Source organism: Jaminaea rosea (genome assembly GCF_003144245.1).
Source record: "Jaminaea rosea strain MCA 5214 unplaced genomic scaffold BDZ90scaffold_1, whole genome shotgun sequence".
NCBI lineage: Eukaryota > Fungi > Basidiomycota > Exobasidiomycetes > Microstromatales > Jaminaea > Jaminaea rosea.
This window is the reverse complement of record NW_020289975.1, coordinates 905,822-932,729: the sequence shown is the minus strand read 5'-3', so window position 1 is coordinate 932,729 and position 26,908 is coordinate 905,822. Positions and strand designations below refer to the sequence as shown.

The 26,908-nt window shown below is 58.6% G+C and overlaps 11 protein-coding genes across 11 annotated transcripts; 7 read left to right on the top strand and 4 right to left on the bottom strand.

Moving 5' to 3' along the window:
* Positions 1 to 1,186: 1,186 nt before the first annotated feature.
* BDZ90DRAFT_209540 (barwin-like endoglucanase) lies at positions 1,187 to 1,471 on the top strand (the record flags this gene model as incomplete). Its single annotated transcript, XM_025504048.1, has 1 exon — positions 1,187 to 1,471. A coding segment is annotated over one exon (285 nt), but the record flags the coding sequence as incomplete, so codon positions are not given.
* Positions 1,472 to 2,799: 1,328 nt separating this feature from the next.
* BDZ90DRAFT_229272 (hypothetical protein) lies at positions 2,800 to 5,166 on the top strand. Its single transcript, XM_025504993.1, has 2 exons — positions 2,800 to 3,576; positions 3,654 to 5,166. The coding sequence occupies exons 1-2, from the start codon at positions 2,929 to 2,931 to the stop codon at positions 5,067 to 5,069; spliced, it is 2,064 nt and encodes a 687-aa protein (XP_025364870.1). The 5' UTR covers positions 2,800 to 2,928; the 3' UTR covers positions 5,070 to 5,166.
* BDZ90DRAFT_276732 (serine-tRNA ligase) lies at positions 4,988 to 7,001 on the bottom strand. The gene is made up of 4 exons (XM_025508954.1): positions 6,915 to 7,001; positions 6,756 to 6,841; positions 6,336 to 6,665; positions 4,988 to 6,262 (listed from the first exon to the last, which is right to left on the bottom strand). The coding sequence occupies exons 1-4, from the start codon at positions 6,928 to 6,930 to the stop codon at positions 5,264 to 5,266; spliced, it is 1,431 nt and encodes a 476-aa protein (XP_025364869.1). The 5' UTR covers positions 6,931 to 7,001; the 3' UTR covers positions 4,988 to 5,263.
* A 150-nt stretch (positions 7,002 to 7,151) lies between these two features.
* BDZ90DRAFT_247837 (DnaJ-domain-containing protein) lies at positions 7,152 to 8,635 on the top strand. Its single transcript, XM_025507609.1, has one exon. It carries the CDS (start codon positions 7,191 to 7,193, stop codon positions 8,556 to 8,558), a length of 1,368 nt encoding a protein of 455 aa, XP_025364868.1. The 5' UTR covers positions 7,152 to 7,190; the 3' UTR covers positions 8,559 to 8,635.
* A 205-nt stretch (positions 8,636 to 8,840) lies between these two features.
* On the top strand, positions 8,841 to 10,621 carry BDZ90DRAFT_257342 (hypothetical protein; the record flags this gene model as incomplete). The annotated part of the gene is made up of 2 exons (XM_025507944.1): positions 8,841 to 10,419; positions 10,497 to 10,621. The coding sequence occupies 2 exons, from the start codon at positions 8,841 to 8,843 to the stop codon at positions 10,619 to 10,621; spliced, it is 1,704 nt and encodes a 567-aa protein (XP_025364867.1).
* BDZ90DRAFT_229270 (hypothetical protein) lies at positions 10,334 to 13,300 on the bottom strand. The gene is made up of 2 exons (XM_025504992.1): positions 10,497 to 13,300; positions 10,334 to 10,419 (listed from the first exon to the last, which is right to left on the bottom strand). The coding sequence occupies exon 1, from the start codon at positions 13,255 to 13,257 to the stop codon at positions 10,726 to 10,728; it is 2,532 nt and encodes an 843-aa protein (XP_025364866.1). The 5' UTR covers positions 13,258 to 13,300; the 3' UTR covers positions 10,334 to 10,419; positions 10,497 to 10,725.
* Positions 13,301 to 14,639: 1,339 nt separating this feature from the next.
* On the top strand, positions 14,640 to 17,323 carry BDZ90DRAFT_229269 (hypothetical protein). The gene has a single exon (XM_025504991.1). It carries the CDS (start codon positions 15,120 to 15,122, stop codon positions 16,974 to 16,976), a length of 1,857 nt encoding a protein of 618 aa, XP_025364865.1. The 5' UTR covers positions 14,640 to 15,119; the 3' UTR covers positions 16,977 to 17,323.
* Positions 17,324 to 17,468: 145 nt separating this feature from the next.
* Positions 17,469 to 19,063, top strand: BDZ90DRAFT_229268 (thioredoxin reductase). Its single transcript, XM_025504990.1, has 2 exons — positions 17,469 to 17,828; positions 17,919 to 19,063. The coding sequence occupies exons 1-2, from the start codon at positions 17,502 to 17,504 to the stop codon at positions 18,915 to 18,917; spliced, it is 1,326 nt and encodes a 441-aa protein (XP_025364864.1). The 5' UTR covers positions 17,469 to 17,501; the 3' UTR covers positions 18,918 to 19,063.
* On the bottom strand, positions 18,604 to 20,893 carry BDZ90DRAFT_229267 (Zn-dependent exopeptidase). Its single transcript, XM_025504989.1, has one exon. The coding sequence runs from the start codon at positions 20,859 to 20,861 to the stop codon at positions 19,050 to 19,052; it is 1,812 nt and encodes a 603-aa protein (XP_025364863.1). The 5' UTR covers positions 20,862 to 20,893; the 3' UTR covers positions 18,604 to 19,049.
* Positions 20,894 to 21,049: 156 nt separating this feature from the next.
* Positions 21,050 to 25,207, top strand: BDZ90DRAFT_8077 (RecF/RecN/SMC protein). The gene is made up of 4 exons (XM_025509878.1): positions 21,050 to 21,599; positions 21,670 to 24,499; positions 24,583 to 24,972; positions 25,049 to 25,207. The coding sequence occupies exons 1-4, from the start codon at positions 21,154 to 21,156 to the stop codon at positions 25,097 to 25,099; spliced, it is 3,717 nt and encodes a 1,238-aa protein (XP_025364862.1). The 5' UTR covers positions 21,050 to 21,153; the 3' UTR covers positions 25,100 to 25,207.
* A 107-nt stretch (positions 25,208 to 25,314) lies between these two features.
* On the bottom strand, positions 25,315 to 26,844 carry BDZ90DRAFT_214999 (hypothetical protein; the record flags this gene model as incomplete). The annotated part of the gene is made up of 2 exons (XM_025504204.1): positions 25,315 to 25,935; positions 26,050 to 26,844. 2 exons carry the CDS (start codon positions 26,842 to 26,844, stop codon positions 25,315 to 25,317), a joined length of 1,416 nt encoding a protein of 471 aa, XP_025364861.1.
* Between the last annotated feature and the right edge of the window lie 64 nt (positions 26,845 to 26,908).

Below are 26,908 nucleotides of genomic sequence, written 5' to 3'. Positions count from 1 at the left end.
TCGCGATCTAATCAGGCGATCAATCTGTGGCAAAGCATTGATGAGTGATTGCAAGGACCAAGCAGTGGCCGTGGCACGCATCTATCCGTCATTGAAGGTGGAACGAAAGGTGACGAAGCTCATGCCTTGGAACAGTGAGAAGAAGCAGCCAAGGCGTCCGACGCGGCTGCTTGATCGTCTAGCCAGCCTCGTGGAAGCTCGACCTCGACGTCGTGTGAGGGATGCTGCGTACGAATTGTTCCCTGACGGCCCCCTCCCGTCGGCGATTTCTGCATCTTCGCCGAGATGTCGATCGTGGCATTATGGCTTCGATTCGATTGAAGTGATCTGGCCCAGCGACTGATCAGTGATTGAGCTTGATGTCGGTGGTTGGTCCCCTGCTTAGGGCGCAGGAAGGGGGACCGGGTCCCTCCCTCTTCTTTCTCGCCGGCGCTGCCTGCACCCTTTCGAATTGACAGGTCGAAGCCTCGGCTTGCGTTGGTTTGCTTGCTTGGCTCAAAGTTGACCGGCGGACGCGCCTGGATTTTTCCGCTTCTTCCGATTGAGTGCGCAAAGCGCAGAAGGCGCGGCGTCTCTTGACTTGACTTCACCCTACCGACTCAACGCGCAGGAGGGACCACCTACGACCATCGCGAGCTACAACGATGGGTCATCCCGAGAAGTCACGCCCGCGCCTACACCAAGTCCTGCTGCCCTGACAGGCTCAGGCTCAGCCGCCGCTGCCGGCAACCAAATCCAAGGCACCATGGCGGTCGAGGAGAGCAGATGGGCCAGACGCGTCCCAACGCACCGCCGTAGCTCGCAGCGAAGAGGTCTGCCCAACATTCTACCGCACAGCGGTGTCTGTTGAGCGCCGTTGTGAGGGGCAGGCGTCACAACAGTGCAAGCGAACAAGAGATGGCAGGCGGGGAGGGGGTCTGACCCTATTCGCCGATAGAGGAGGGACCGAAGAAGTTTCCGTGGCCTTGGCTCTCGGATTCGTCGAAAGGATATAACACCCGCTAGATCGCACTAGCTCCTCGTCCTCATTCAATCCAACTCACTCCCCTCACCCTTCCCTTACAACACCCTCAAGAACCCTCCGTCTCCCCTCCCTTACACTCCCTTCGCCATGCTCTCCTTCAAGTTCGCTGCCCTCGCTACGGCCCTCGCCGCTACCGTCTCTGCCCTCCCTCTGCAGAAGCGCATGAGCGGAACCGCTACCTTCTACGAAGCCGGCCTTGGTAACTGCGGCTGGACCAACTCCGGATCGGACATGATCGTGGCCGTCTCCAACTCCATGTACGCTGGCGGCTCCAACTGCGGCAAGAAGCTTACCGTCACCAACCAGAAGACTGGCAAGTCCCAGCAGGCCACCGTCGCCGACCGTTGCCCTACCTGCGGCGGCTCTCAGGACCTTGACATGTCGTGGGGTCTCTTCTCTGCTCTCGGTGGTACCGCCAACGAGGGTGTCTTCCCCATCAGCTGGAGCTTCGGCGGCTCGTCCGGCTCGTCCAACAATGACAACAACGGCAATGACCACAAGGACGAGGAGAAGAAGACGACCTCCCACTCTTCTTCCCCGCACAAGGAGACCCCTACCTCCACCTCGTCCAGCTCTTCGTACTCGGCTACCCCCACCTCGACTTCGCACTCGCACTCAAGCTCTTCGTCTTCATCTTCGTCGTCGTCGCCGTCGTCCTCGGCTGCTCGCTCCTCTTCGTCTTCGGCTACGACTGCTTCTGCCACCAAGGCTACCTCTGCCAAGGCTCAGGCCACCGCCGCCAGCTACAAGGCCCCCGCCGACAAGGTCAGCGGCGCCCCCGCCTGGTGGGCCGAGGTCACCGACTACTGCGGTCTTGACAGCCAGCCCAAGTACCCCGTAGCCATTGCTCCCTCGAAGCTCTACGGCAACGACGACCTCGTCAACGCTTGCGGCAAGTCGGTCAGCCTCAAGAACCCCAAGAACGGCAAGACCGTCGAGGCTACCGTCGTCTCTTACCTTCCTGGCGGTGAGGACAACTTCATTGCTCTCGGTGAGGCTTACCGCATGCTCGCCGACAACTACGACGCTCCCACCGTCGAGAACGTCGAGTGGGGCTTTGCCAACAAGAACTAAGGCAGTTCACCGCCTTTTGAGCAATAGACGTGGCAACAGCAGCGATCCCCGTTCATTACACTGTTACGCAGCATTGGCAATAAGCGCTCTCGGCGAGAGCGTCAGGACATCCTAGTGATGCATCCTCTGTAGAACACCCAACTCCAGACCGCAATTGGCAGGTGCCACCGGTGAAGGCAGGACTTCACGCGGATGCCCTCCCGCCCGCTCGTCTCATCATCTCCCACAGTCCCTATGTAGACTTGCTCTTTCGACTTCTTTTCGTCAGTGTTGCTTCTGCATCACGGACACCCCACCCTCTTTCAGTCTTTTGTCTTCTCTCTAGTCACCCTGTTTATCACCCTTAGATGGCATCGCTTCGCGCATACCAAGTGGGCTCTAGTCCCATTGCAGCCGGAGCTGCCTTTTTGCAATCAGAGCAACTCGTGCTCCCACCACTACTCTGCCTGACTGTGACTGAGTCTTCGTCCGATGTCTTTGCCTGGCGCGCCATGACTCTTTCGTCGTCGTGGTAAGCCCATGACGACTACGGTGTGTTGCGCTGTGCTGTGCTGAGGCCAGGCATTGCCGCGTGGCACCGGCTTGGCCCGATGTGATGCCGGTCGACCGGGCGAGATTCAGCGCGTGTGAGAGGGGCGGGCGCGCAGAGGCATTTCTAAGCCAGAAGCGGCGGGTCGACGGAGTGTGTGACTAACGCTCATCACAGCAGCAGCCACAGCAGCCACCCAGCAGACACGCATCCGGCGGTCGTCTCAATCAAGACATTTGACCCGGTGCTGCCGTGTCCATTGTCACTCTTTGCCACCACACCATCACCAACCATCCTCATCATGATCGCGCAACGCCTGCCATCGGCGAGAGCGGCTCTTCGTCAGGCGTCGTCGAGCGCTTCGGCGACGGCATCATCGACTTCTTCATGCAGTAACATCACCCGATCAGCTCGCTTCTCCTCTTCAGCATCAATAGCATCATCATCACCAGCATCAGCCAACACTCCATCACGGTCAGCAATCGCCACCCCCAGGCTAGGTCGTCGCTCCCCTCAGCAGCTGGCCAGTCTGCAGCAACATCGCGCCTTTGCCACCTCTAGGCCTGCTCGCCAAGCCACCCCAGTCGAGGAGTACGTTGCCTCCGAAGAGGATGGCTTCGACATTTCGTCAGTGGAGCGAGCAAAGGACGAGGCAGACGTCATCATCGTTGGCGGTGGTCCAGCAGGGCTGAGCGCAGCCATTCGCATCAAGCAGCTGGCAGAGGAAAAGGGAGAGGACATCAGAGTCGTCGTACTTGAGAAGGCGGCCGAGGTCGGCAATCATATCCTGTCAGGCGCAGTCATTCAGACGAATGCGCTTGATGAGTTGCTACCCAACTGGAAAGAACTGGGAGCCCCACTGAACCAGGAGGCAACTGAGGACACGATGCGCTTCTTGACGCCTACGGGCTCCTTCCCGATGCCTCATCCGCCACAGATGAACAACAAGGTGAGCACGCAAAGTGGCTAAATGGCGCCTGCCACCGAGCCCCGCAGCTGACCACGATTGTGCACGCCACTCCGCAGGGCAACTACATTGTGTCTCTCTCACGCGTGACAGCCTGGCTAGGCGAGCAGGCAGAGGCGGCTGGCGTCGAGATCTACGCTGGTTTTCCCGCTGCGCAGGCAATCTGGAATGACGAGGGCACAGGTATCAAGGGTGTCGTCACGGGAGAGGTCGGCCTTGACAAGAAGTCACAGCCCAAGGACACTTTCGAGCCCGGTATGGAGTTCCATGCCCCTCTGACCCTCTTTGCAGAGGGAGCTCACGGCTCGCTCAGCCAGGAGATCATTCGCCGTCTCAAGCTGCGCGAAGCAGTCGGAGCTGACCCTCAGACGTACGGTTTGGGAGTCAAGGAGGTATGGCGCGTCAAGCCCGAGAAGCATCAGGCTGGCCTTGTAGGCCATACGCTCGGCTGGCCCCTCGACTTCAAGACGTACGGCGGTTCATGGCTCTATCACATGGAGGACAACATGGTATCCATCGGCCTTGTCGTCGGTCTCGACTACGAAAACCCATACCTTTCCCCCTTCCGCGAGTTCCAGCGTATGAAGCACCATCCCTACTTCGCCGATCTTCTTGAAGGTGGCGAATGCATAGCCTATGGTGCGCGTTCGCTCAACGAAGGTGGATACCAGTCCATCCCTAAGCTCAACTTCCCCGGAGGAGCCTTGATCGGATGCTCTGCTGGCTTCTTGAATGTGCCCAAGATCAAGGGCACACACAATGCCATGAAGTCTGGAATGGTCGCTGCTGAGACGTACTTCACTGAGTGGGTCAAGCGCAAAGAGGCTGGCGAGCTCACCCCTGCAGCAGAGAAGGAGGAAGAGGCACCGGCCACCCCTTCCTTTGACCTCGAGTCATACCGTACCAACCTTGACGGCACCTACGTGATTCAAGAGTTGAAGGAGGTGCGCAACCTTCGTCCTTCCTTCCACAACCCTCTTGGTCTCTATGGCGGCCTCATGTACTCGGGTCTCGACTCTCTCATCCTCAAGGGTCGTGTACCCTTCACGCTTCACCACCAGGGCGAGGACTACCAGTCAACGAAGCCAGCCAAAGAATGCCAGCCTATTGACTACCCCAAGCCCGATGGCAAGCTTTCCTTCGATATCCTCACATCGGTCAGCCGAACGGGCACGAACCATACCGACGACTCGCCTTCGCACCTCGTCGTCAAGGAGGGAGACTACAAGGGTCACGTTGAGCGCAATGTCGGCGAATTCGGCAGTCTTCTGGGTCGTGCCTGCCCTGCGCAGGTGTACGAGTATCAGGATGCAGAGGAGGAAGGAGGTAAGGATGAGCATGCCTTGGGCAAGAAGCTGGTCGTCAACAGCCAGAACTGCATTCATTGCAAGCTGTGCAGCATCAAGGTGCCGGATCAGAGTATCAAGTGGTGCACGCCCGAGGGAGGAGGAGGACCCGCGTACTCGATCACGTAGGCGTGTGCGGTCCACGAGGGTTTGAATGGCTCGACCGCCGCTTGTCGACGCCTCTCGCTCTACTGCAGCTAATTGCATTTTGATTCAAAGTGACATGAGAGCCTCGCCTGATTCGAGAGTGTGATACGCCGCGACTGCTTGCTCTCATGACTGCCCCATTCCACTTCCCGATGCCTTCGACCGCGGGAGCCAGCCTACTTCTTCTTGGAGCTCGTCGTCCCCTTGGGAAGTTCCCTAACCCAAGGCAAGAAGTCCCTACCCTGAACGTACGGCTGCAGGACAGGGGGGATCTTGAGTCCTTCCTCCGTCTGCCAGTTCTCGACCACGCAGCACAATGCCCTCTCCGTAGCGCAGAGTGTGCCGTTGAGCATGTGTACGTACGTCTTCTTTGTGTCTCCCTGCTTCTTCATCCCGCACCTGACCTCGAGTCGCCTGCTCTGGTAGTCGGTGCAGTTGGAGCAAGAGACGAGCTCCTTGTGCTCTCCTTGGAAGGGGAACCAAGCCTCCAGATCATACTTCATCGCCGCCGCATTGTTGAGCGCACCGGAGACGATGGCCACAACGCGGTAAGGCAGGCCGAGGGATTGGTAGAACTCCTCGCTGTTCTGCAGCATCCTGTCCAGCTCATCCCAGGAGCTCGCCGGATCCGTGATGACGAATTGCTCGACCTTTTCGAACTGGTGAACACGGAAGATACCCCAAGTGTCCTTGCCGTGAGATCCGGCTTCTTTGCGGAAACAGGTCGAGTAGCCGGCGTAGCGAACGGGCAGTTGCTCGGAGGGCTTGTCGAACCACTCGTCTGAGTGGAAGGCGGAGATGGGCTGTTCGCTCGTCGCGATGAGGTACTTGTCGTCCTCTCCCTCGTCCGCGCTGGCTGCTACTGCTCCTGCGGGCTTGGAGGCGTCCTCATTGGAGATAGCTCCACTGCTGGACTCGCCGACCTTGTACAGCTCCTCGTCGAATTGGTCGAGCTGGGCCGTCTTTGCCATGACGCTCTTGCGCATCATGAAGGGTGTCATGACTTTGACGTAACCCTTTTTGCGAAGGAAGTCGAGACCGTAGTTGATGAGAGCTTGATTGAGGTCGACGCCGTCGCCCATGAGGAAGAAGCCACGGTGGCCTGCTACCTTGACTCCGCGGTCGGGGTCGAAGAGGTTAAGGCGCATCATCACTTCGTGGTGGGAGAGGATGCCCTGGTGCCGGGAAGGGGGAAGGAAGTCAATGGGGGACGTCGAGTTGCAGGCCATCGCCGTTTGTGTTACCCACCGTCTTCTTCTCCACCTGAGCATTCGGTCCATCAGGGTGCCATGTCTTGATGACAGCATTGTCATCCTCCGTCTGACTGATGGGCACCTTTGGCCCAACGATGTTACCAATGGTGCCGGCCTTGTCCCTCATCTTCTTTTCCTTCGCTGCCACCTCGGGCTTTAAGTCAGCCAGCTTCTTGTCGAGGTCCTTCTTCTTTGCCAGCTCTTCGTCAGCATCCTGCTTTGCCTTCTTCTTGGTCGTGATCTCGCGTTGGACGGCATTGATCTCCTTGGCGAGCTGGTTCGCTGCAAATTCTGCGGATGTCCAGTCCTTGTAGAGAGCGAGGACCTGAGGGAGGAGGTGAAAAGAGAGCAGTTGTGTGAATTAGCATGGTAATGGGGCCAGTAGAATGCCATGCGGCTCTGCTTGCCCACGCACATCATCGACGATCTTTGGGTCTGCGCCTCGCTTTGCCTGCGAGTCCTTGACGACTTGCGGGTCACCTCCCTTTTCCTCCTGGAGAACTGCAGATGTGGTTTGCGTATGATTTCAGTGATACTGTGACCTTGTTCGAGGTCGCTGACTTGCCGCACTCACGAATCAGATCAATCATGTTGGCGGGTGAATGTATGCTGAGAAGGAAGTAGGATGTGTGTGCATTGACCGCGTCGACTCGACTCGACTCGATTCAGACTTGGCGGGCGGAGCAAGACGAGGAGCCTCGCCGCCTCGCCGCGACTCGAGATTCGATTTTGGCTCCGTGTGTGCGCGCACGCTGCGATTCAGGCAGGAAGAAAGTCGTCGAGGCCAAAGCAGCAACGACGGCAACGACGACGACGAGGCTTGATTCCATCAATCTAACACCAACCCATCATGGCAGCCGTTGTAGATCTCCCCTTTGAGCTCCCCGCAGCCCCCTCATCCTTCAAGCCGTCTGCTCCGGCCAGCATCTCCAAGCTCGGCCAGGAGACAATCCTCCCTGCCGGCCCCTCATACGTCGCCCACACTCGTCGTCAGCTGCGCCAACTCGACTTTGCAGCTGACGATGCCCAGGAGCAGGCTCGCCTCGACGAGCTCAACAAGCTCAACGGCGCAGACGACGAGCTCGACAACGACATCGGCGATGAGCCAGAGAGCGCCGACTTGCTCAATCGCGATCCCAAGCAGTGGAAGGGACAGGACCACTACGCTGTCCTCGGTCTCTCTGGTTTGCGTTACAAAGCTACCCCGAACCAGATCAAGATCGCTCACCGAAAGAAGGTGCTCAAGCATCACCCTGACAAGAAGGCGGGCGCTTCTGGTCTTACCAACGACGATTCGTTCTTCAAGTGCGTGGCAAAGGCGCATGACGTCCTCTCCAATCCGGAGAAGCGCCGTCAATTCGACTCAGTCGACGAGGGTGTAGACGACGACGATGTACCCACAGGAAAGGAGAAGCCTGAGCAATTCTTCAAGCTCTGGGGCCCCGTCTTCGAACGCGAGTCCCGCTTCTCAGTCACAGAGAAGAATGGCCCCACGCCCGCTTTGGGCGACCTCGACTCTTCCCGCTCCCACGTCGATGAATTCTACGACTTCTGGTACAATTTCGACAGCTGGCGCAGCTTCGAGTACCTGGACAAGGAGGTCAACGAGGGCAGCGATGACCGTGCAGACAAGCGTTACCAGGAGAAGAAGAACAGGAACGAGCGCGCAGCGAGGAAAAAGGAAGACAATGCTCGCCTGCGTAACTTGGTGGACAAGGCCTTGAGCCTTGACCCTCGCATCAAGAAGTTCAAGCAGGAGGACAAGGCTGCCCGTGAGGCCAAGAAGAACAAGGGACGTCCTGGTGCTCCCGCAGCGGGCAAGACGCCTCAGCAGCTTGCTCAGGAGAAGGCGGCCAAGGAGGCCGAAGAGAAGAAGGCTGCCGAGGAGGCCAAGAAGAAGGAGGAGGCGGACAAGGCTGGTCGACAAGACGCCAAGAAGGCGCGCGAAGCGGCCAAGAAGGCGCTCAAGAAGGAGAAGAAGAAGCTGGCAGACGCTATCACTTCGAACAACTACTTCCAGCCTGCCGGAAGCGCTCCTTCTGCTCAGGTGATTGAGAAGGCTCTCAACTCGCTCGATGCTCTCGTGGCTAAGCTGGGCGAGGAAGATCCTACATTGGTCGTCAAGCTGCGCGAGGATGTCGAGAAGGCGGGCGACAAGAAGGCCGTGCTTAACAAGGCGGCTGAGGAAAAGGGTGTTGGTGCTGCCGCCTTTGACTAATTCGCGTGCCACACTACAACCCGCTTTGGTCATGTAGACAGACTCATTCTCTCAATACACACTTTGGACTTGCCCACTCTCTTGTCGTTGCTTTGACCTCGCGAGCTTGTGCTGTTGCTTAGTCATCCACCGAGAAAGGACGGGCGGGAGTAGGATTTTGGTCAGTGGAGCCGGCTGGGCCGCTTCTTCGCGCTCAACTTTAGCATTCATTTCAAATCCTCGCCCTTAATCATGCTGCGACGCTGCTGGGCGACATCATCTCAGGCGGCGACTGGCTCGTCGATGGCAATGCAAAGCTCATCGGTAACACCATCGTCACTTCGCGCCATCTCATCATTAGCACAACCACCTGCCAGCCTCTCGCCACCACAATGTCGCCCTCCTCTGCCTCCACGGCGGCGTCAGCTCAGCACCTCATGCGCTTCCCGCAATCAAGCCCATCCTTCTGCCTCCTCATCCTCTCTGGCTCAGAAGTACAATACAGGCACCTACGACCCACTACCGGCTCTCGACGCTTCAGGACAAATTCCTCACGCTCCGTACGACCAATCCCCCCTCGCCCTCTCATCCCCCGAGTACCCAAAGGGCCATATCGTCCTTCACCCTTATACCCAACCGCGGCCACAGGATACCTGGCCGGCCAGCATAGATGCCGTCTGCCCCCTCTACGTCGAGCTGGGCAAGCGAATTAAGTCAGATCTCGAAGGGTGGGGCCTCAGCTTTTCTGAGGGGGACGCGAGAGCTACAGAGGCATACAGTCGGAGGCAGGCGGGCAAGGAGCTGGAACTGCGGTTCCCTGCTTGGGATTCTCTGACGTCAAAGCTGGAGAGGCCCACACCTGGACACGAGACTGAGCAAGAGGAGTTCCTCCTCCACCTCTACACGGGGAATGGCAAGCATGCAGTGCTGGGCCCGTACTCGCTTCGCACCCTTCCCTCCTCCCCCGGTCGACTGGCTGCGGCTGTAGAGAGCGCTTTGGAGACGGCGCCCCTTCCATCAGCCCGATATGGCCCTAAGAACGGAGTTGCAGAGGAAGCGCACATCTACATCTGCACGCATGGCAGTCGTGACTGCCGGTGCGGTGTTGTGGGAGGAGAGCTCCTCCTCTCCTTGCAAGCCGCAGTGCGCAAGCATCAACTTACCACTCTCCAGGCCTCCTCACCCGGCTCACCACCCCCGAAGCGAGTGAAGGTCTACCCAATCAGCCACATAGGCGGACACAAATTCGCAGGAAACGCCCTCGTCTACCCGCATGGCGATTGGTACGGAAACCTGCGCCCTTCTGATTCGCCCTTATTACTCAGGGCGGCTCTGGCGCCGAGCACGAGCAGGCATGACTTGACTGATCAGAGAGAGAGGCTGGTACATTGGCCACGCTGGAGGGGCAGGATTGGAGTTGGGAAGGAGAGGATGCAGAAGGTCTGGGATGAGTGGGGAGGTGGGAGCGTGCAGAGCGCCATCGTTACGCCGGCGAGACGGGGGGCTAGGAGGGGGCCGCCAGCCACATCTTCGCCGCCACCGCCACCGCCACCTGCAGTGGAGGAGCAGCCTGCTCCCACTCCTGCTGCCGCGGACCCCATCATGATCCCCTTCCGCAACCACTCTGGTACGGTCACCCTTCTGAGCGCCAACCTAGGCGAAACGCTTAAAGACGTGGCTAGGCGACACAACGTCGAGGAGATCGAGGCGACGTGCGACGGGAAGTGCGAGTGTGCGACTTGCCACGCGTATCTCGTTCAACCAGCCGCGGCAACGACAGCGACGACGAAGGAGGGAGAAGAGCTGAGCGAGGTGGACCTTAATGACGAGAAGAGCGTACCGGGGAAGGAGTTGATGCCTGAGCCGAGCGATGAAGAGATGGGTGAGTTGCGCTCGACTCTCGATATTGAGTCAGTGCGAGATCGTAGACTGACGCCCTCCTGTACGTCCCGCACACAGACATGCTCGACTACGCCATCTCTCGCAAGCCTTCTTCGCGGTTGACCTGCCAGGTCAAGGTTACCCTGGAGTTGGTGGATTGGGTCAGGACAAAGGGAGGGAGAGTGCAGCTGAGCCGGTACTGAGGACGGCGCACAGTGAAGCAGTCAGGGATCACCGAATGACCTGTCATTGGTTTCGCATTAGACTGTCTCGGTAGACGAGCGCAATACCACCACCTCCATTCCCACTATTCCTCCTCCTCATCAGCGTCCGGAACAGCCCACGCCCCTCTAACAGCCTGCGTCGTACTCTCATACAGCTCCAACTGCAACGCAGCCAAGAAGCACGGCACGCTCTGTCTCATTCCTCCCTCCGCCAACCAGTATTCGCGGAGATGCGGCACATTTGCCAAACTGAGATCCTTTGCCGCTTCTCCCGTCAACTTCATCCTGCCCACTCCTCCCTCCTCGCTCGCAAAGACGAGGCTCGTAGCACGGGAAGTGGATCGCGCAAAGGTGCTGTTGAGACGGACAGCGCCATTCTCGAGGAAGCGCACCTTGAAGCCGAACAAGGATTGGATGGCCGATCGGAATTCGGAGGCTTTGGAAGTGTAAACTTGCTTGAGGCGGAGCAGAGTCTTGTCCTTTAATGCGAGCTGCGATGTCAAGGAGGCAATCTCGGTGCGCAGGTTGGACACTGTGGCAGCCGGAACCAGGCCGGCTGCTGCTGCGGCGTCCCCATTTCCGTCGACAGGAGCAGTGGCTGCAGCTGAGGAGCCTGCCTCAGCGAGCTGTCGACTCAGGTCCTCCACCCTTTTGACTAGCTCCTCGTTCTCGCCCTTAATCCGGTTCATCGTCTTGGTCCTCAGATCGCGATCCACGTCCACCGGATTTTGCTTGAGGACCAGACAGCGGTACTTCTCCTGATCAAAGTGTCCCAGCCCAATTCGCTCCTCCGCTTTGCCCAGAGCAGTATCCAGGCGTTCGTTCTCGCGCTGAAGGACGAGAAGGTCAGAGCGGAGAGACTCGACCTCTTGTTGAGCGGCGAGGTGCGAGGATTTGAGTTGGTGCGTGGCTTCTTCGTGCTGCTGGGCAAGGGAGGAGATTTCTGAGCGCTTGTGTTCCAGCTCGGACTCGAGGAGAGAGATGCGCTCCAAATGGGCAGCAGATGCGGCGGGCGTGGCTTGCGCATCCTCCATCTCTTGGTCTTCGTCGCGCTTGATGGAAGCCGCCGCCGCCTCAGCCTTGCTGGCCTCACCGTCCCTCTTCTCCTGCTCTTCATAGCTTTTCAGCAAGCCGCGGTACCTCCTGTTCTCCTCCTCCCACTGCGCCTTGACGCGTTGCAGTTCGACGACCTTGTCATTCGCTTCCGCTTCCTGACGCTTGCACTGTCGCACTTCCTCCTCCTTGCCCTCAAGCTCGGACTCGAGTGACTCTTGCCTCTGCCTCGCGCTTGTAATCTTACTTGACAAAATCTGAGAACGTGTCAAGAGGCCAGAGACGAGTCCGCGGAGATTGCAAAGGTACGCTGGCAGGCTGGCGCGCTGTATTGGCTGTGGGGCCAAGGGAAGGGTAGGCAGGTCCCCATCGACATCGCCGGCGCTCATGGCCGCGTCTGCCTCAAGTTTGGAAGAGAAGGCATTAGGCTGAGCGAGAAATTCGTCCCATGCCTTCTCTTCTGCCTGACGACGCTCCTGATGCTCTTCGAGCTCGACAACGCGTGACTGTAGCGTGGTGAGGGAGTCGACCTTGTTCCTTAGCAGGAGATTCTCCTCTTTCAGGACGGCGTTGCCTTCGGCTTGCTTGCGGAGTGAAGTGGTGGTGGCATTGAGCGTAGCAACTTGCCCTTCGAGCTGGCGAGAATGGGCGAGGATGCGATGTAGCTCCCGCTCGACGGCTGCGTCCTTGCTTGGCGAGGCAGAGGAGGAGGCGACCTTGCTCTCTAGCTCAGCCACTTTGGCTTCGAGCTCCTGATTCGTAGACATCTCTTGACTCAGCCGCTCAGCGTCCCTCCGCCTTCGATCCTCATCCATTTGCGTGCGCCCCTGCAGCTCAGCCTTCTCAGCCTCTGCTCTCCCCAACCTGACCCTGAGCTCATTCAGCTCAGCCTGACTGTCCTGCCTCTGCCTCGCTGCATCCTCGGCGGCGCCCTGCAATTCCTCCTCGGCTTCGCTCCTCGCCGCCCTCTCCTGATTCACTTGACTGCGCAGCTTCTCCCTCTCCTGCTGCCATTCGCGCTGCTCAGCTGCTCTCTCCTCCTTGACGCGCGCCCACTCTTCTGCAAGCTCGCGGCGCTCGCTCTTTAGTCGCTCGACTTCTGTTGCAAGCTTGCGATATGCGTCCTCTAGTCCATCGTAACTCTGCTGCGAGAGCAAGAGACGAGATTCATATTGAGATTTGATTGTGGATAGCTGTTGCGTGGACGAAGGAGAGGGAGGACGTGATGATCGCAGAGGAGTCGACGTGCTGGTGAGGGGACGCTTCGCTGATGAGGGAGGGGCGCTGCCAACGCCGTTGGCATGGTCAGGCAGGCTGGTATTGGAGACGGTTCGCTTACCGAGAGGCGTGGCTGTTACACCTCCAGCGGGCGCAGCTGAAGATGATGACGGAGGTGCTCCTGCGCTTGGAGCTCGAAAGCCGAAGCGCGATGCGCCAGCAGCTGAAGGAGCGGCCAGTCGAGATGTGCTGGGGCCCGCGGATGACGATGAGGCCGAGCCGCCCTGCTGGCTGAGGTATGATGGGCGCGGCTGACGTGTGGGCATGAATTTGTTGTCTGACATCGTAGCCAACTCCCTCGAGGAGCGAGGCGGTGGTGATGATGAGTGAAGATGAACAAGTGACACTTGGCTTGGACGCGGCCGACGGAAGGCGACGAGCTCAGCCGCGTGGCCACTTTGAGGCGAGCCAGAGTCCGCCCACCCACCCACCCACCGCTCGAGACCACCTACGATGAGTTGCTAGCCAAAGGCAGAGCACCGACTACGCTCACGAACCAGGGCATTGAAGCGATACGATATGGACAGGTAGACCATCGGATCCCTGACTCTCAAGAACGAGAATGAGTTGCACAGGAAGGCAGGCTTCCAGACACGCACGCGATGAGCGAGGTGGATAGACAAGACGAGCTAGCCAGTCAGACCGGCCACTCGCGGGGAGCAGAGTGTCTGCAACGACTTTGCACCGTCACTTGTCGTTGCTCACTCTTTCACTCAAGTTTGTCGACGTCCCAGCGCTCTCAGCGAGCCAAGGATAGCATCGCCGCCACACAGCCGGCCGCCGCATCATGTGGCAGATCGGGGCGCCACCGACTCTATCAACAGATCCCTTGCGGCCTCTAGTCTATCTTGGGTGAGAGGCGAACGGCATTCAAATCTTCTCATCCACCTTTGCGTAAGGCATCGCTACGATGAGTGTAAGGAGGATCTTCATGACGACATCGAAGAGCACCGCCTCTCATCGCTCCTGGCTGCCAAGCCGTGATCGTAGCAAAGAGCGGGCAGGCGCAAGAGGATAGCAAGAGGTAAGCCGTGGTGTCGACCGACTCGACTCGACTTTGCCCCGCTCGCTCCGTGCCGTACTTTGTTTAGCCTACTCTACAGTAGACCGATAACCACAGGCCACGACTACAGCCGCGGTGCCGTTCAAGCCGACTCGGGATCATGAGTTGAAATCCCACGCCATTCTCCGACTTCCTCTCCCCCCACCTCACTCTGACTCTCACTTCACCGCACCAGCGGTCCGCCGCGTCCGCGCCCCCTTCTCCACGACAGAGAGGGACGCTCTATCGACCTCTACTCTCGGTACACTCGGTCTAGCTAAATCGCCTTTCGCCTTTGCCATGCCTCGCATCTCACCACGGCTTGCGCACGGCTTTGCTTGCCGCCTTTCTTGCTCTGCTTGAGTGTCGCCGTGTGCGTCAGTCAGTCAGACTGTCAGACTGTCACTGCTTGTGCTGCTGCAGGCGATGATTTCATGGCATGTCGGCGCCGGGCGTAGCTCCAGATGACGGGTCTCACTGCCGAGGAGGAAGAGGCGCCGGCCTCCGCTCGCCTGCCCGCCTGCCCGAGTGCGTCGCAAGGGTCCGACGCAGACCAGAGAGCGAGCGGAGCCAAACTCGAGGGACGAGGCGCATTTGTTCATGCGTTTGTTCGTTCGGCCCTCAATTCACTAATTGCCGTCTTATTCAATCGCCCTGCCTGTCGCTGCATCTCCACGATCCCTCTTTCCGCTGCTGCTCGTTCCTCTCTTTCCTCTCTTCCACCATCTCAGTCTCCACTCTCCTTGGATCACCTTCAGCGTTCGTCGATTGACCCCCTGTCTCTTCACACTTCTTCGTCTTCTTCCTCCACGTCCTTCGCCCGTCTGCAAGGCCTCTTCATCTTCATCTTGGACCCCATCATCAGCATCTTCTCGCCTATCCTGGAATCGCAAAACAAGCAAGCCACAAGTGCGCAGCATCCACAGCAGAAGCTCATCCACATCTAGAGATCTCTGCCACCACCAGTCTGGCATCCGCGCCGCCTCTCCTCGCCACTCGGCCATGTTGCCACCTTCATCTCTCGCAGGCCCATCCTGCCTCTCCAGCCGCTCGACATCAGCCACCTCGCGCCCGCAGCGCCCATCACGGTCACGCCAGCGCAAGATGATGTCGACGGCAGCGGTGGCGCTCGCGGCGGCGGCAGCGTCGACTGCTACCACGGCGTCAGCGCAGTCCGTTAGTCTCGTCCCTCCCATGACCCAAAACACAGCTAATCCCCTTTCGGCCATCCTAAGCCCTGCGTATGCTGGCATGGGCATCGAACCTACCTCGTTGTATCCCTTCACGGGGACGACCGAGCGCAACAATCTCACCTACACCCTTCTCACGAACCTGCAAAAGTACACTGGCGTGCCTCCGCACATTCGAGTCGGAGGTAATGCTGGCGATACGATGCTCTACAACGCCTCGTCTTCAGGGTACACTATCCATCAGAACGCTTACCCGTCAGGTTCAGGCCAACCAAATCCCAGTGATCTGCTTTACTTTGGCCCATCCTACTTCGAGGCGATGGACAACTTCCCTGAAGGCACGCCGATCACCTACGGCTTGAACTTGGCGTACCAGGGCTCAGGCTGGCTTGACGGTATCGTTGCGCAGGCCAATGCCTCGCTCAATGGTGTGCAGAATGTCAACATCGTCGGCTTCGAAATTGGAAACGAGCCAGACCTGTACGGCCAAAACCAGTTCCGAACAGACGGAAGCTGGACCCCCACCGCCTACGGCAATCAGTGGCAGCAGGCCGCCGTAGCCATCTACAACAACGTGCTCAAGGCCAAGAACATTGGCACCAACTTCTTCGAGCCAGCCGCCACTGCCACGACGGCCACTTCACGCGGTCAGCCGTTCCGCATCGCCAACCTCGTCAGCACCGGCGTCGCAGCAGAGAATGGAATCTACATCGCCGGGTGGAACCAGCACGACTACTTCTACTACTTGGGCGTGAGCTCCTATCAGCTGACGTCCGACCATCTCCTCGACCTGTCTGCCACGTCGTCGCAGTTCAAGGAGTGGCGCGACCAGTCGCAAGACGCCTACAACACGGGCAAGCCCTACTACCTGCGCGAGATGGGTTCCGTTGGCCCAACAGGCATTCAGGGGATTTCTGACACCTTCGCAAATACGCTGTGGACATTCCACTTCTTTTTGTACGCAGCTACGGTGCAGGTCGCCTCGGTCCAGATCCACATGACGGCCGAGTCATACGCCTCGCCTTGGCAGCCGACGGCGAGCAACTCTGACGGATCACAGCCGCACGTCCGCTCGTCCTACTATGCCTTTGCTGCCATTGATCAGATCATCGGCGCAACCTGCAATGTGCGCGTGGCTCAGTACTCGCTCAACAATATTCCCAGCGGCTATACGAACCGTCTCGCCTCGTACAACACGTACACCGACGGCAACTTGCAAACCCTCATCGCCATCAACACGCAGCCAGCTCCCAGCGGATCGAGTATGGGGACAGTGACCTTTACCTACACTCTTCCTGCTTGGTCAGGCAAGACCGTCTACCTCTCGCAGCTCACGGCGGCGGGTAGTGATGCGACGCAGAACACGACGTGGAACGGCATGTCGTACGAGGCCAGTGGGACGGGCACGATGACCCAGGCAGGAGATCAGCCGCAGCAGGTCACGGTCGGGCAAGATGGACTGCTCAGTGTGCGGGTGCGTGACTCGCAAGCTGTGGTAGTCAATCTCGGCTCGCAGATTGGCACGCAGAATAACCAGATCAACACGGCCAACTGCCAGAAGCTGGCGAGCTCTACATCAGAGGGCAACGACGTGACCGTTAGTGGGACGGTCCAGGCTGGTAGTGCAGGCTCTTCGGCGCCCACCTTTTCTTCGCAGCCGACTGGCTACAATCCTTTCCGCAACAGCGTGGCTCTTAATGCAAGGCCCGAGCTGGTGCTCGTCACCCTCGTGGCTGCGGGGCTGGGTTCGCTCCTTGTCGCCTTCTCGTAATTTGGCACACACTCTCAAATGTGCGACGTCTTCATGGACTCCCAACACCTCGCTTCTTGCTATTCACCCAATTTTTCTCCCTCTCCCTTCTCACGGACACTCTACTTCCCTTCTTGTCTACCGTCTCTATATAGTCTCATTAGCTCTGCACTTGGATTCGTCTTGTCCCGCTACTCTCTCGCATAACTAGCTTCTCTCGGATGCGCAGCACTGCTCACTTGATTCTTCTTGTCCATAGCCACCATGCCTTCTCTTGTTGGACTTCTGTTAACAATGCTAGATGGCGAGCGCTTTCCCACCGTGGATCATCCATTCGTTGACCTGCTTGTCAATGCAGCGCCACTCGTCGTTGCCACTCACTCACGCTCTGGCTCGCGTGCTCGGCCCTTCGACCGGTTCGCCGGACCTGAGCCGCCCTCTGATGCGTCCCTCTTCGGCTTTGAGGAGGACGGCGAAGGCGGCGGGCGGGCAGGCGGGCGGGCAATGGAATCCAACGTCTTGACTTGATTCATCGCCCAATCTCGAATGATCGTCGCCTCACTTCTTCGCTCTCGACCAAGTACTACCACCACCACTAGCAGATCCATTCATCTCGCCACTACCCTTCTGGGCAACAGAGCTACCTACGTCACCGCTAGCAAGAGCGCGCTTCGCCCTTCCTCATCGTCTCAGCCACCTCATCGCCGCCAGCCGCGCAACCTTCTCTCCTTTGCACTCAGCTCATCCATCGCAGCTGCAGCGACTGCTTTCCACACCTCAGCAACTACTTTGCAAGCACAAGCAGACGATAGCATGGCACCCGTAGCAGACATCAATGGATCATCACAAGCCAACAGTGGCCACTACAAGGTGGTGAGTAGCGCGCGCGTGTGAGGAGGTGGTCCAGTAGGCTTGGATCGTAGCTTAACCTTCAATCCTCTTCTCCCTTTCCTCTCTTGCCAGGTCATCATCGGTTCAGGGCCTGCAGGCCATACAGCCGCCATCTATCTCGCGCGTGCCGAGCTGAAGCCCATTCTCTTCGAGGGCTTCCTTGCGAATGGCATTGCAGCTGGTGGTCAGCTCACCACCACAACAGACGTAGAGAACTTCCCAGGCTTCCCCGAGGGAATCGGCGGAACAGCTATGATGGACAAGTTCCGTGCTCAGTCTGAAAGGTTTGGCACTACGATCCACACGGAGACGATCAGCAAGGTGGACCTGTCGCAGCGCCCCTTCAAGTTTTGGAGGGAGGGCAAGGAGAGCGAGGCGCCTGAGCTGGCAGACACGATTATCATGGCTACGGGAGCGTCGGCGAAGAGGATGCACATCCCTGGTGAGGACACCTACTGGCAGAGCGGAATCTCAGCATGCGCCGTATGCGATGGCGCTGTGCCCATCTTCAGGAAGAAGCCTCTCGCTGTTGTTGGTGGAGGAGACTCTGCGGCGGAGGAGGCGACGTACTTGACCAAGTATGGCTCAAAGGTCTACGTCCTCGTCCGAAGAGACGAGCTGCGCGCCTCGAAGATTATGGCGAAGCGTCTGCTCAACCATCCGAAGATTGAGGTCCTCTTCAACACTGTGCCCGTCGAGGCAAAGGGGGACGGCGATTTGCTCAACGCTCTCCGCATCAAGTCGACAAAGACGGGCGAGGAGTCCGATCTTCAAGTCAACGGTCTCTTCTACGCCATCGGGCACGTGCCGGCAACTTCCCTTGTCAAGGACCAGGTCGATTGTGACGAGGATGGATACATTGTGACGAAGCCGGGGACCACAGAGACGAGCGTCAAGGGTTTCTTCGCGGCGGGTGACGTGCAGGACAAGAAGTACAGGCAAGCGGTCACCTCGGCGGGCAGTGGGTGCATTGCGGCGCTCGAGAGCGAGAGATTGCTCGCTGCCGAGGAGGAGGCGGATCCCGTCACGATTGCGGCGGCTGAGCATTACACTGGCACGGACAAGGAGTAAAGAGGGAAAGCGTGGTGATGTGGTTCTTTTTTAGATGACGTCCTGGCTGTCAATCCAGTACCATGCCTTTGCAAGACGAAACTTCGATCCATGCTGATGCTGAATACGATTGCAGACTGCCAAAATGCTGCTCTACTCCCAAAGCAACTGTAATCCAGCTGCCAGTACCACCTTACCCGCTCCTACCAACTGTCCCACATCATAACCCCTTCTCCTACTCACGTCGCCACTCTCATGATACATCGGATCAGCAATAGGCCCGTTGCGCTCAAAGACGCTGGTGGCAGGGGCACCCACTTGCCAGAAGCTCTGATGATCTGAGCAGCACGCCGCACTCTTCCCCACGACGAGCTCAGGCGCCCAGAGTTGCGCTGTACGCTGGACAAAGGTGGCGGCACTCTTCGTTCCGATGGTGGTGGGCGAAGCGAGCTGCGGTGCTTCGCCGGGGACGCGATAGGCTATCATGTCTGTTTGAAGTGCAAGACGAATGGGGACGCCTTGCTTTCGCAGATGAGCGGCGTAGTATGATGAGCCTACTAGGCCTTGCTCTTCGCCTGAGAAGAGGATAAGGTGCAGTGGGCGGCGGCGAGATGCTTTGGACCGAGGGGCACTGATGGCCTGTCCCAAGACGCGTGTCAGGGCAAGGAGCATGGCCGTGCCACTGCCATCATCATCTGCCCCTGGGGCGCGCGAGGAGCCGAATGAGCCGCGTGAGTCGTAGTGGGCGGTGAGGACTACGGCGCCCTCATCCTCGTCTGCTTTTCCCTCGTTGCCGCCCTCGCCGGGGATGATGCAGACGACATTCGGATTGAAGCTTCCATCCCCGTAGTGCCAAAAGTCACACCTTGCTCCTGGCACAGCGGTAGCCGACTCTGACGCTCCGCTCTCCTCGAGTCCGAGCGCAGCCCTCTGCTGCGCCAGCAGCCACCTCGCAGCCGAGTAACCCCCATATGTCGACGAATGTCTAGTCATCCAGCGCGACGTGCCCGGCAAGGGGACGGGCGAAGAAGCATTTTCCCCCGTGAGGGCATCTAGATCCTGCTGAATGCGCTCGTGCGACTGGAGGAGCGGGGAACGAAGCCAGGTTGAGATGTAGGTGTCGCTCAGGGTAGGGGTGGGGAAGCCTGGCTCTGGCTTGTCTTCTTGAGGAGGCGCGAAACTTGTAGAATGGACTGGTGGGAGGAGGTAGGGACGAACGTAGCGTGGAAGACAGCGATCCAGCGTGGCTAGGCCGGAGTGCGGGACGAAGAGGAGTGTGGAGCGATTGGTGCTAACCAACGTCTTTGTGCTCAGCGACTTTGCAGCCTGGCGAGAGCGTAGAACTTGCGGGGCGTCGTGGTCCCGAAAGACGCTCCTGACGTAGGGCGAAATCGTATGAGGAGTGCTGAAGTAGTAATTCAGATCGTTGCGGGCGAAGGAGGCGATTTCTGGATCGCCTGCTGGATCGCAGAGCAGTCTGACCTCCTCGTCAACACCGTCTTCGAGGCGATGTGTAACGAGAGAATGGTCGACGACCTCGCGTGTCAGCCAGATCAAACTGCCTTGATCCTCTCGGAGAAAGCTCGTTGACACAGCAGTGGACTCGACGTCGCCAGCCGGAGGCTCCCACGACAGCGTCGCGATCCCATCGTAGTCTGGTACTTGAGCGTAGATGGACGAGGCTGGCTGGCCTGTCGCAGGACTGCTCGGACCCGCGGAGAAAGCGATGCGCAATGCTCTCGGTCTTGTGCTCCCTGTGGAATTCTTGGGTAGGAAGACGAGGCAGCCTAGCATTACCGCCAGCGATGCGGCGATCAACCTGTTGATCCATCGATGTCCTCGTGGAGACAGGAGCCGGTCCGGCAGTCTCAAGAAGGGCTCTGATGCCTGCTTCGTTGGCAGCTTCTCATCTTGAGACTCGACTGGCAGCAGTGGTCTCTTTGATGGCTCGTTCTTGATCGCCATCCTGACAGACGAGATTGCTGAAAGGACTGAATGGCGACGTCGCGGCGTCCTGAGGATCGCCGAGCGCAGGGGCCACCACGCAAAGCCACGCGGCCCTCTTTGGCCGCCAGTCCGCGACGCGCTTGACGCGACGGGGCAGAAGGGCGGGCAGGCGGGCGGGCAAGGCATTCCCACTTTCGCGCCGCCCTCGTCCACCTCATCACCTCATCATCCTATCCTTCACGACCGCCTCACCACCAGATCTCGCTGCTGCACCGCTGCCGCTACCTCGCACAAGGGCACATTGCCCACGATGCTCCTCTCACTCGAGATCACCAACTTCAAGTCCTACAGAGGCACCCAAGTCATTGGCCCCTTTAAAAGCTTCTCTGCAGTCATTGGCCCCAATGGCAGCGGCAAGAGTAACTTGATGGACGCCATCTCCTTTGTCCTCGGCGTCAAGTCGTCGCAGATGCGATCCAGTGGCCTCAAGGACGTCATCTTCCGAGGCAGGAGGATGGCCGCCGACCCTGGCAACGCCTCTGGCGAATCCGACGACGATGAGGCAGAAGGAAGCGCAGCTGATGCGCAGAAGGCTACCGTCGTTGCCGTCTACGAGGATGCGACTGGCAAGGAGTGGCGCTTTGAGAGGAGCGTCACGCTGGCTGGTGCATCAGAGTACAAGATCAATGGTCGCGGGCAGTCGTACAACTCGTACAATCGACAGCTTGAGAAGTTCAAAATTCTTGTCAAGGCAAAGTGAGTGCGGCCGCCATGAGATGATGTATGTGCACAAAGCTGACATGCTTTGCCTCGTGTTCCATCGTAGAAACTTTCTCGTCTTCCAGGGAGACGTAGAGGCTGTAGCTCAACAGAACCCAAAGGAGCTCACGCGTCTCATCGATCAGATCTCGGGCTCACTCGAGCTCAAGGAGGAGTACGAGCAGGCCAAGGAGAGAATGGAGCGTAGCCAAGAGGAGAGCGCAGCTGCCTTCAACAAGCGTCGCGGTATCAATGGAGAGCTTAAGACGTTCCGCGAGCAGAAGTCAGAGGCCGAGAAATGGGAGAGGCTGCAGGAAGAGAGAGACGCACACCTGCTCCAATTACTCCTCTGGCAGCTTTACCACATCCAACAGCAGCTTGACAAGTCGCGTGAGGACATTGACGAGCAGAATGCCCACATGCCCGACCTTCGCAAAGGCGTCAGCACCGCAGAGGCCAATGTCGACACGAGAAGGAAGGAAGCGGCCAACGTCCTTCGAGACGTCAGCAAGGCCGAGCGAGACATCAAGAAGCGTCAAAAAGAAATTGAAGAGAAGCAGCCTCAGTTGGACGCCCTCGACGAGCGCTCCTCGCACTCTCGCCGTCGCATAGGCGCAGCAGAGAAGATCATCTCCGACGTCGAGCGAGACGTCATTCGCTCCCGCAATGAGCTGGCCAAACTAGAGCGAGATTACGACAGCGCCAAGCAGGCTGCCCAGAGGGCTGAGGATGCCGAGAAGGAACGTGGCGCTGGCCTCAACTTGAACGAAGCAGATCTCGAGGAGTACCACAATCTGCGCGCAGAGGCTTCGACGCGCAAGCCGTCCGAGCGACAGCAGCTGGAGACGCACCGCAAGCAGCTCAAGGCACAGCAGGCGACTGTCCAATCCCTGGAGGACAAGTCGAAGCGCCTCGCACGCGCACAAGAGAAGCTGGAAGCTGAGAGTGGCGTCGCCGCAGAGAAGAAGGACGCTCTTGAAGCACGACGCACCGAGCTCCAGACTCGACTGCAGGACGCCAAGGCTGAGCTCGCGCGACTGCAATCGGAGCGCACCCGTATCGGCAAGAGGGAGACGGAGCTCAATGATACCCTGCAGACATGCTACACGAAGCTCATCCAGGCCGGTAATGATGCGAGGGAGTCGGAGCGCGAGGCTAAGATGAAGGAGAGCATTGCCAATTTGGCTAAGCTGTTCCCTGGCGTGCGAGGGCGATTGGTGGATCTGTGCAAGCCCACGCAGCATAAGTACGACTTGGCTATCCAGACTGTTCTCGGCCGCAACACGGATGCGGTCATCGTAGACCAGGAGAGGACTGCCATCGACTGCATCGAGTACCTCCGCAACCAGCGCATTGGCCAAGCTACCTTCCTACCCCTCGACACCATCCAAGCCAAGCCCATTAATGACCGTCTTCGCTCGGTTGCCCGCGGCGCTCGTCTCGCCATCGACGTCATCCAGTACGACGCCTCGCTCGAGCTTGCGATTCAGTACGTCTGCGGCAACGCCCTTGTCTGCGACACGATGGACGTAGCCAGACACCTCAGCTACGAGAGGAAGATCGAAGCCAAGGCCGTCACTCTGGAGGGCACCATCATCCACAAGTCAGGTCTCATCACCGGTGGCCAAGCAGGCGAGCAAAAGAAGCGCTGGGAGGAGAGGGAGGTCCAAGGTCTGCAGCGACAACGGCAAGAGTGCTCGGCTGAGCTCAAGGAGCTGCAACAGGAGCGCCACAAGCTTCCTACCGAGGAGAGTCTCGTCGCCAGGGTCGGGGAATGCGAGACGAAGCTGGCAACGTTGCGCGATGATCTCTCTGCCGCTACCAGCCGACTCGATGGCCTGAACACTGAGCTCAACAATGTCAAAAAGCAAACAACCGACATTGCTCCGCGCGTCACCGCTGCTCGCAACGAGGTGACCGCCACGCAAAGCTCGGTCGACAACCTCAAGACAGTCGTCGACGAGGACGACGACGAGGTCTTTGCCGACTTCTGTGCGCGCATTGGCGTCTCTGACATCCGCGAATACGAGGAGCGCCAGCTCCAGCAGCTAGAGCGTCAGCGCGACGCCCGCCTCGAGTTTGAGACGCAGATGAAGAGGCTGGAACACCAGATCAATTTCACCAAGGCGCAGCTCAAGAGTCAGGAGGAGCGACTTCAGACCAACAGGCGCGTCATCGAGAAAGAGACGGCTCGCATTGATACGGTCGCACAGGAGAAAGCTACAGTCCAGGAGTCAATCGACAAGATACAAGAGGACATCAGGGAGCGCAACGATCGTCTCACTCAGCTGCGCGAGGACCATGAAAAGGCGCAACAGCAGCTTACCGACGCCAAGCGCGATCTAAGCAAGGCGGCTCGAGCGCTCGACAACACGATCAAGGAGGTGGCTAACATGAATGACCAAATGGAGAAGCTGGCCTCGCAGCGGGGCGATATCTTCAAGCGCTGTCGACTGGAGGAGATCGACTTGCCCCTCATTTCTGGGTCACTGAACAAAGTCTCGCTCACCAACGACCCGACGGGCGATCTGGTCCCGATGGACATCGATGACGATAACGATGAGACGCAGCATGCCATTTTTGTGCCCGACTTCGGGATCGAGGTCGACTTTGATGATCTGGACGACGCGGCGAAGGAGGACGGGAGCGCAGCGATGGAGGCCGAGCTCAAGTCCAACATCGAGAAAACGTCGGCCGCTATTGAGCGCATGGCGCCCAACATGAAGGCTGCTGACAGGCTCGGCGACACGGAGGCAAGGTACAAGGAGACGGAGGGCGAGTTTGAGAAGGCGAGGCGGGAGGCGACGGCTGCGAGGAATGCATTCAACGATGTCAAGGAGAGAAGGGTGAAGTTGTTCACTACGGCATTCAACTACATCAGCACGCACATTGACAAGGTGAGCGCGCGCTAAGACGACGCGTGTCGAGTCCAGAAAACCAGTGAGCTGAACCTACTTCTCTTGCTTGCCACGACTCGCAGGTCTACAAAGACCTTACCAAGAGCAGAGCGATTCCAGCAGGCGGAATCGCCTACCTCTCACTTGAAGACGACGAAGAGCCCTACCTCAAAGGAGTTCGTTACACGGCCATGCCCCCCATGAAGCGCTTCCGTGACATGGAGCAGCTATCTGGAGGCGAGAAGACCATCGCCGCCTTGGCCTTGCTATTCTGCATCGCCATGTTCAGCCCTCCGCCCTTCTTTGTCCTCGATGAAGTGGACGCTGCGCTCGACAGCCAGAACGTCGCGAAAGTGGCTGCTTACATTCGCCAGAAGGCGCGAGCGGACTTCCAGTTCATTGTCATTTCGCTCAAGGCTACGCTTTATGAGCAGGCAGAGGGTCTGGTGGGTGTATACAGGAAGGCGGAGGAGGTGAGTACGCGTGGTCCGAGAAGACAGAAGGTACAAAGCCAAGCTGACCCCCTACTTGCCTCACTTCTTCCTGCAGAATCAGAACTCGTCGGCCAGCCTGACGCTCGACCTCGAGAAGTACAATTAGTCGAGACGTTGGCAACTGTGTCCCGTTCATTCCCTTGTCTCTTTTCATGTTGTCTTTGCCTGCCTCGCCCCCCGCGCCCCCCCTTGTACCATTCTTCTCAAAGTCATCTGCCCCGCCTCGATTCCTTGTCGCGAAAATTCATTGTTCGTTGTTCAATTGAGAGCTGATAAGCTACTGTCTGTTTAGTTGTACATTTGCGCTGCCATCTCGAGCCCTCACGACCTCCCTCTGACCCTCGACCTGGACCTAGACCTGCTAGTCTCTTTGGGCTCGTACTTGTACAATCGCCTATCCTCGAGCGATTTAGCTGGAGGTCTTCCGCCCGCTTCAGCGAGGCATGGCGAGTGGAATATGTTGCCCTTCAAGGCGCCGAGCGTTGTCAAGCTGGCCACCATTAGCCAAAAGAGGACGACGCACAGGCTCAAAATAGTGGCTATGACGCGCCACGCACCGCTATCCAACTCTTTTGCGAACTGGATTGCCGCTGAAGCGAAGACACCGAGGGGGAAGGTGAGTCCCCACCAGGAGAGGGAGAACTCCAGCGATGTCACCGAGGCCATATCGATGAAGAGGCTGACGGCTAGGACGAGCCAGACTAGTCCCAGTCCCCAGAGAAGCAGTGCTGCGACGATCGAAACGCCGTATATTGCGGTTGCCATTGTCCGCGCATCGTCCGCCGTGGCACTCGCGGGTGTGCCGAGCGCCTGACCTGTTGACTTGGAGAGTGACCAGAGGGTCGCAGAGAGCTTGAGAAGCCCAAATGAGCCCTGGCCACATGGACCAAGGGGAAGGAAGGCGCTGACGACGAGAGCGGCTGGCGGGATCTTGTAGACTGCCTGCGGATGAGCATGCGCGTGGAAGTGGTGGGAGGAGCAAAGTCAGTAAAGCGAGATTGACTAGCGCGACGCGTCTTTTTGCGGTTGCATTGCTCGCTCCACTTGACAACTCACAAGTCTCAGATAGTACAGCGCCATGAGCAAGATTGCCAGGCCGAGACCAGTGCCGAGCTGGATCCACGAAACGATGAGCGTAAGCCTCGCGTGATGCGGAGGCAGGATAGCGGCCACAATGCCACCCGAGGCACCCGTGACCACCGTCGAGACGACGGGCAGGAACCAGACGCCAGTGATCTTGTCGATGGCATGCTGGTGTCTCGTGAACTGAAGGAAGGGCAAACCGATGCAGACGAAGACTGCGATGACGCTGTTGATCCACCAGAGGACCCAGGTGAATGTTGCGAAGCCAGACCCCCAGGCTGGAGCAGCTGAGAGTGCGCACATGTTAACGATGGTGGTGAAGCCCATGGAAAAGGTGCCCAGGAAGAGGGACTGGGTAGGGTGGAAGAGCATGGTAGGGAACATCTGCGGCCAGATGATGTAGCGTGCTGCGCTAATGAGGAGGAAGAGGAGGAAGAGGAGCACATTGAATCCGAAGATGACATTCGAGATGATGCCCAGCCCACGGAACTGGTAAGGCAGCTCGTGCAGCAGAATCGAGACGATTCCCGTACCCATGTTGACGCTGAACCAGGATGGGGTGAAGTTGAGGATGACACGGCGCGTCTCTGCCATGGCTTTGCTGCGGGGCCGAGCTGATGGTGGTTCGGAGAGGGGACTGGGCGGAGTGGACGACGTCGAGAGGCCGTTGGCGCCTTCCTCTTGTCGTCGCACCTCTTGGCCTGAAGGGTGCACGATGGTCGGCGTGGTGGTCGGCCCACCAGCACGAGAAGTGGATGCCTCGCGCATATCGCTCGTGGCGTCCTGGTTAGGACTGGATGACGAAGTGGTAGTCATAGAGACGGTTGGATGG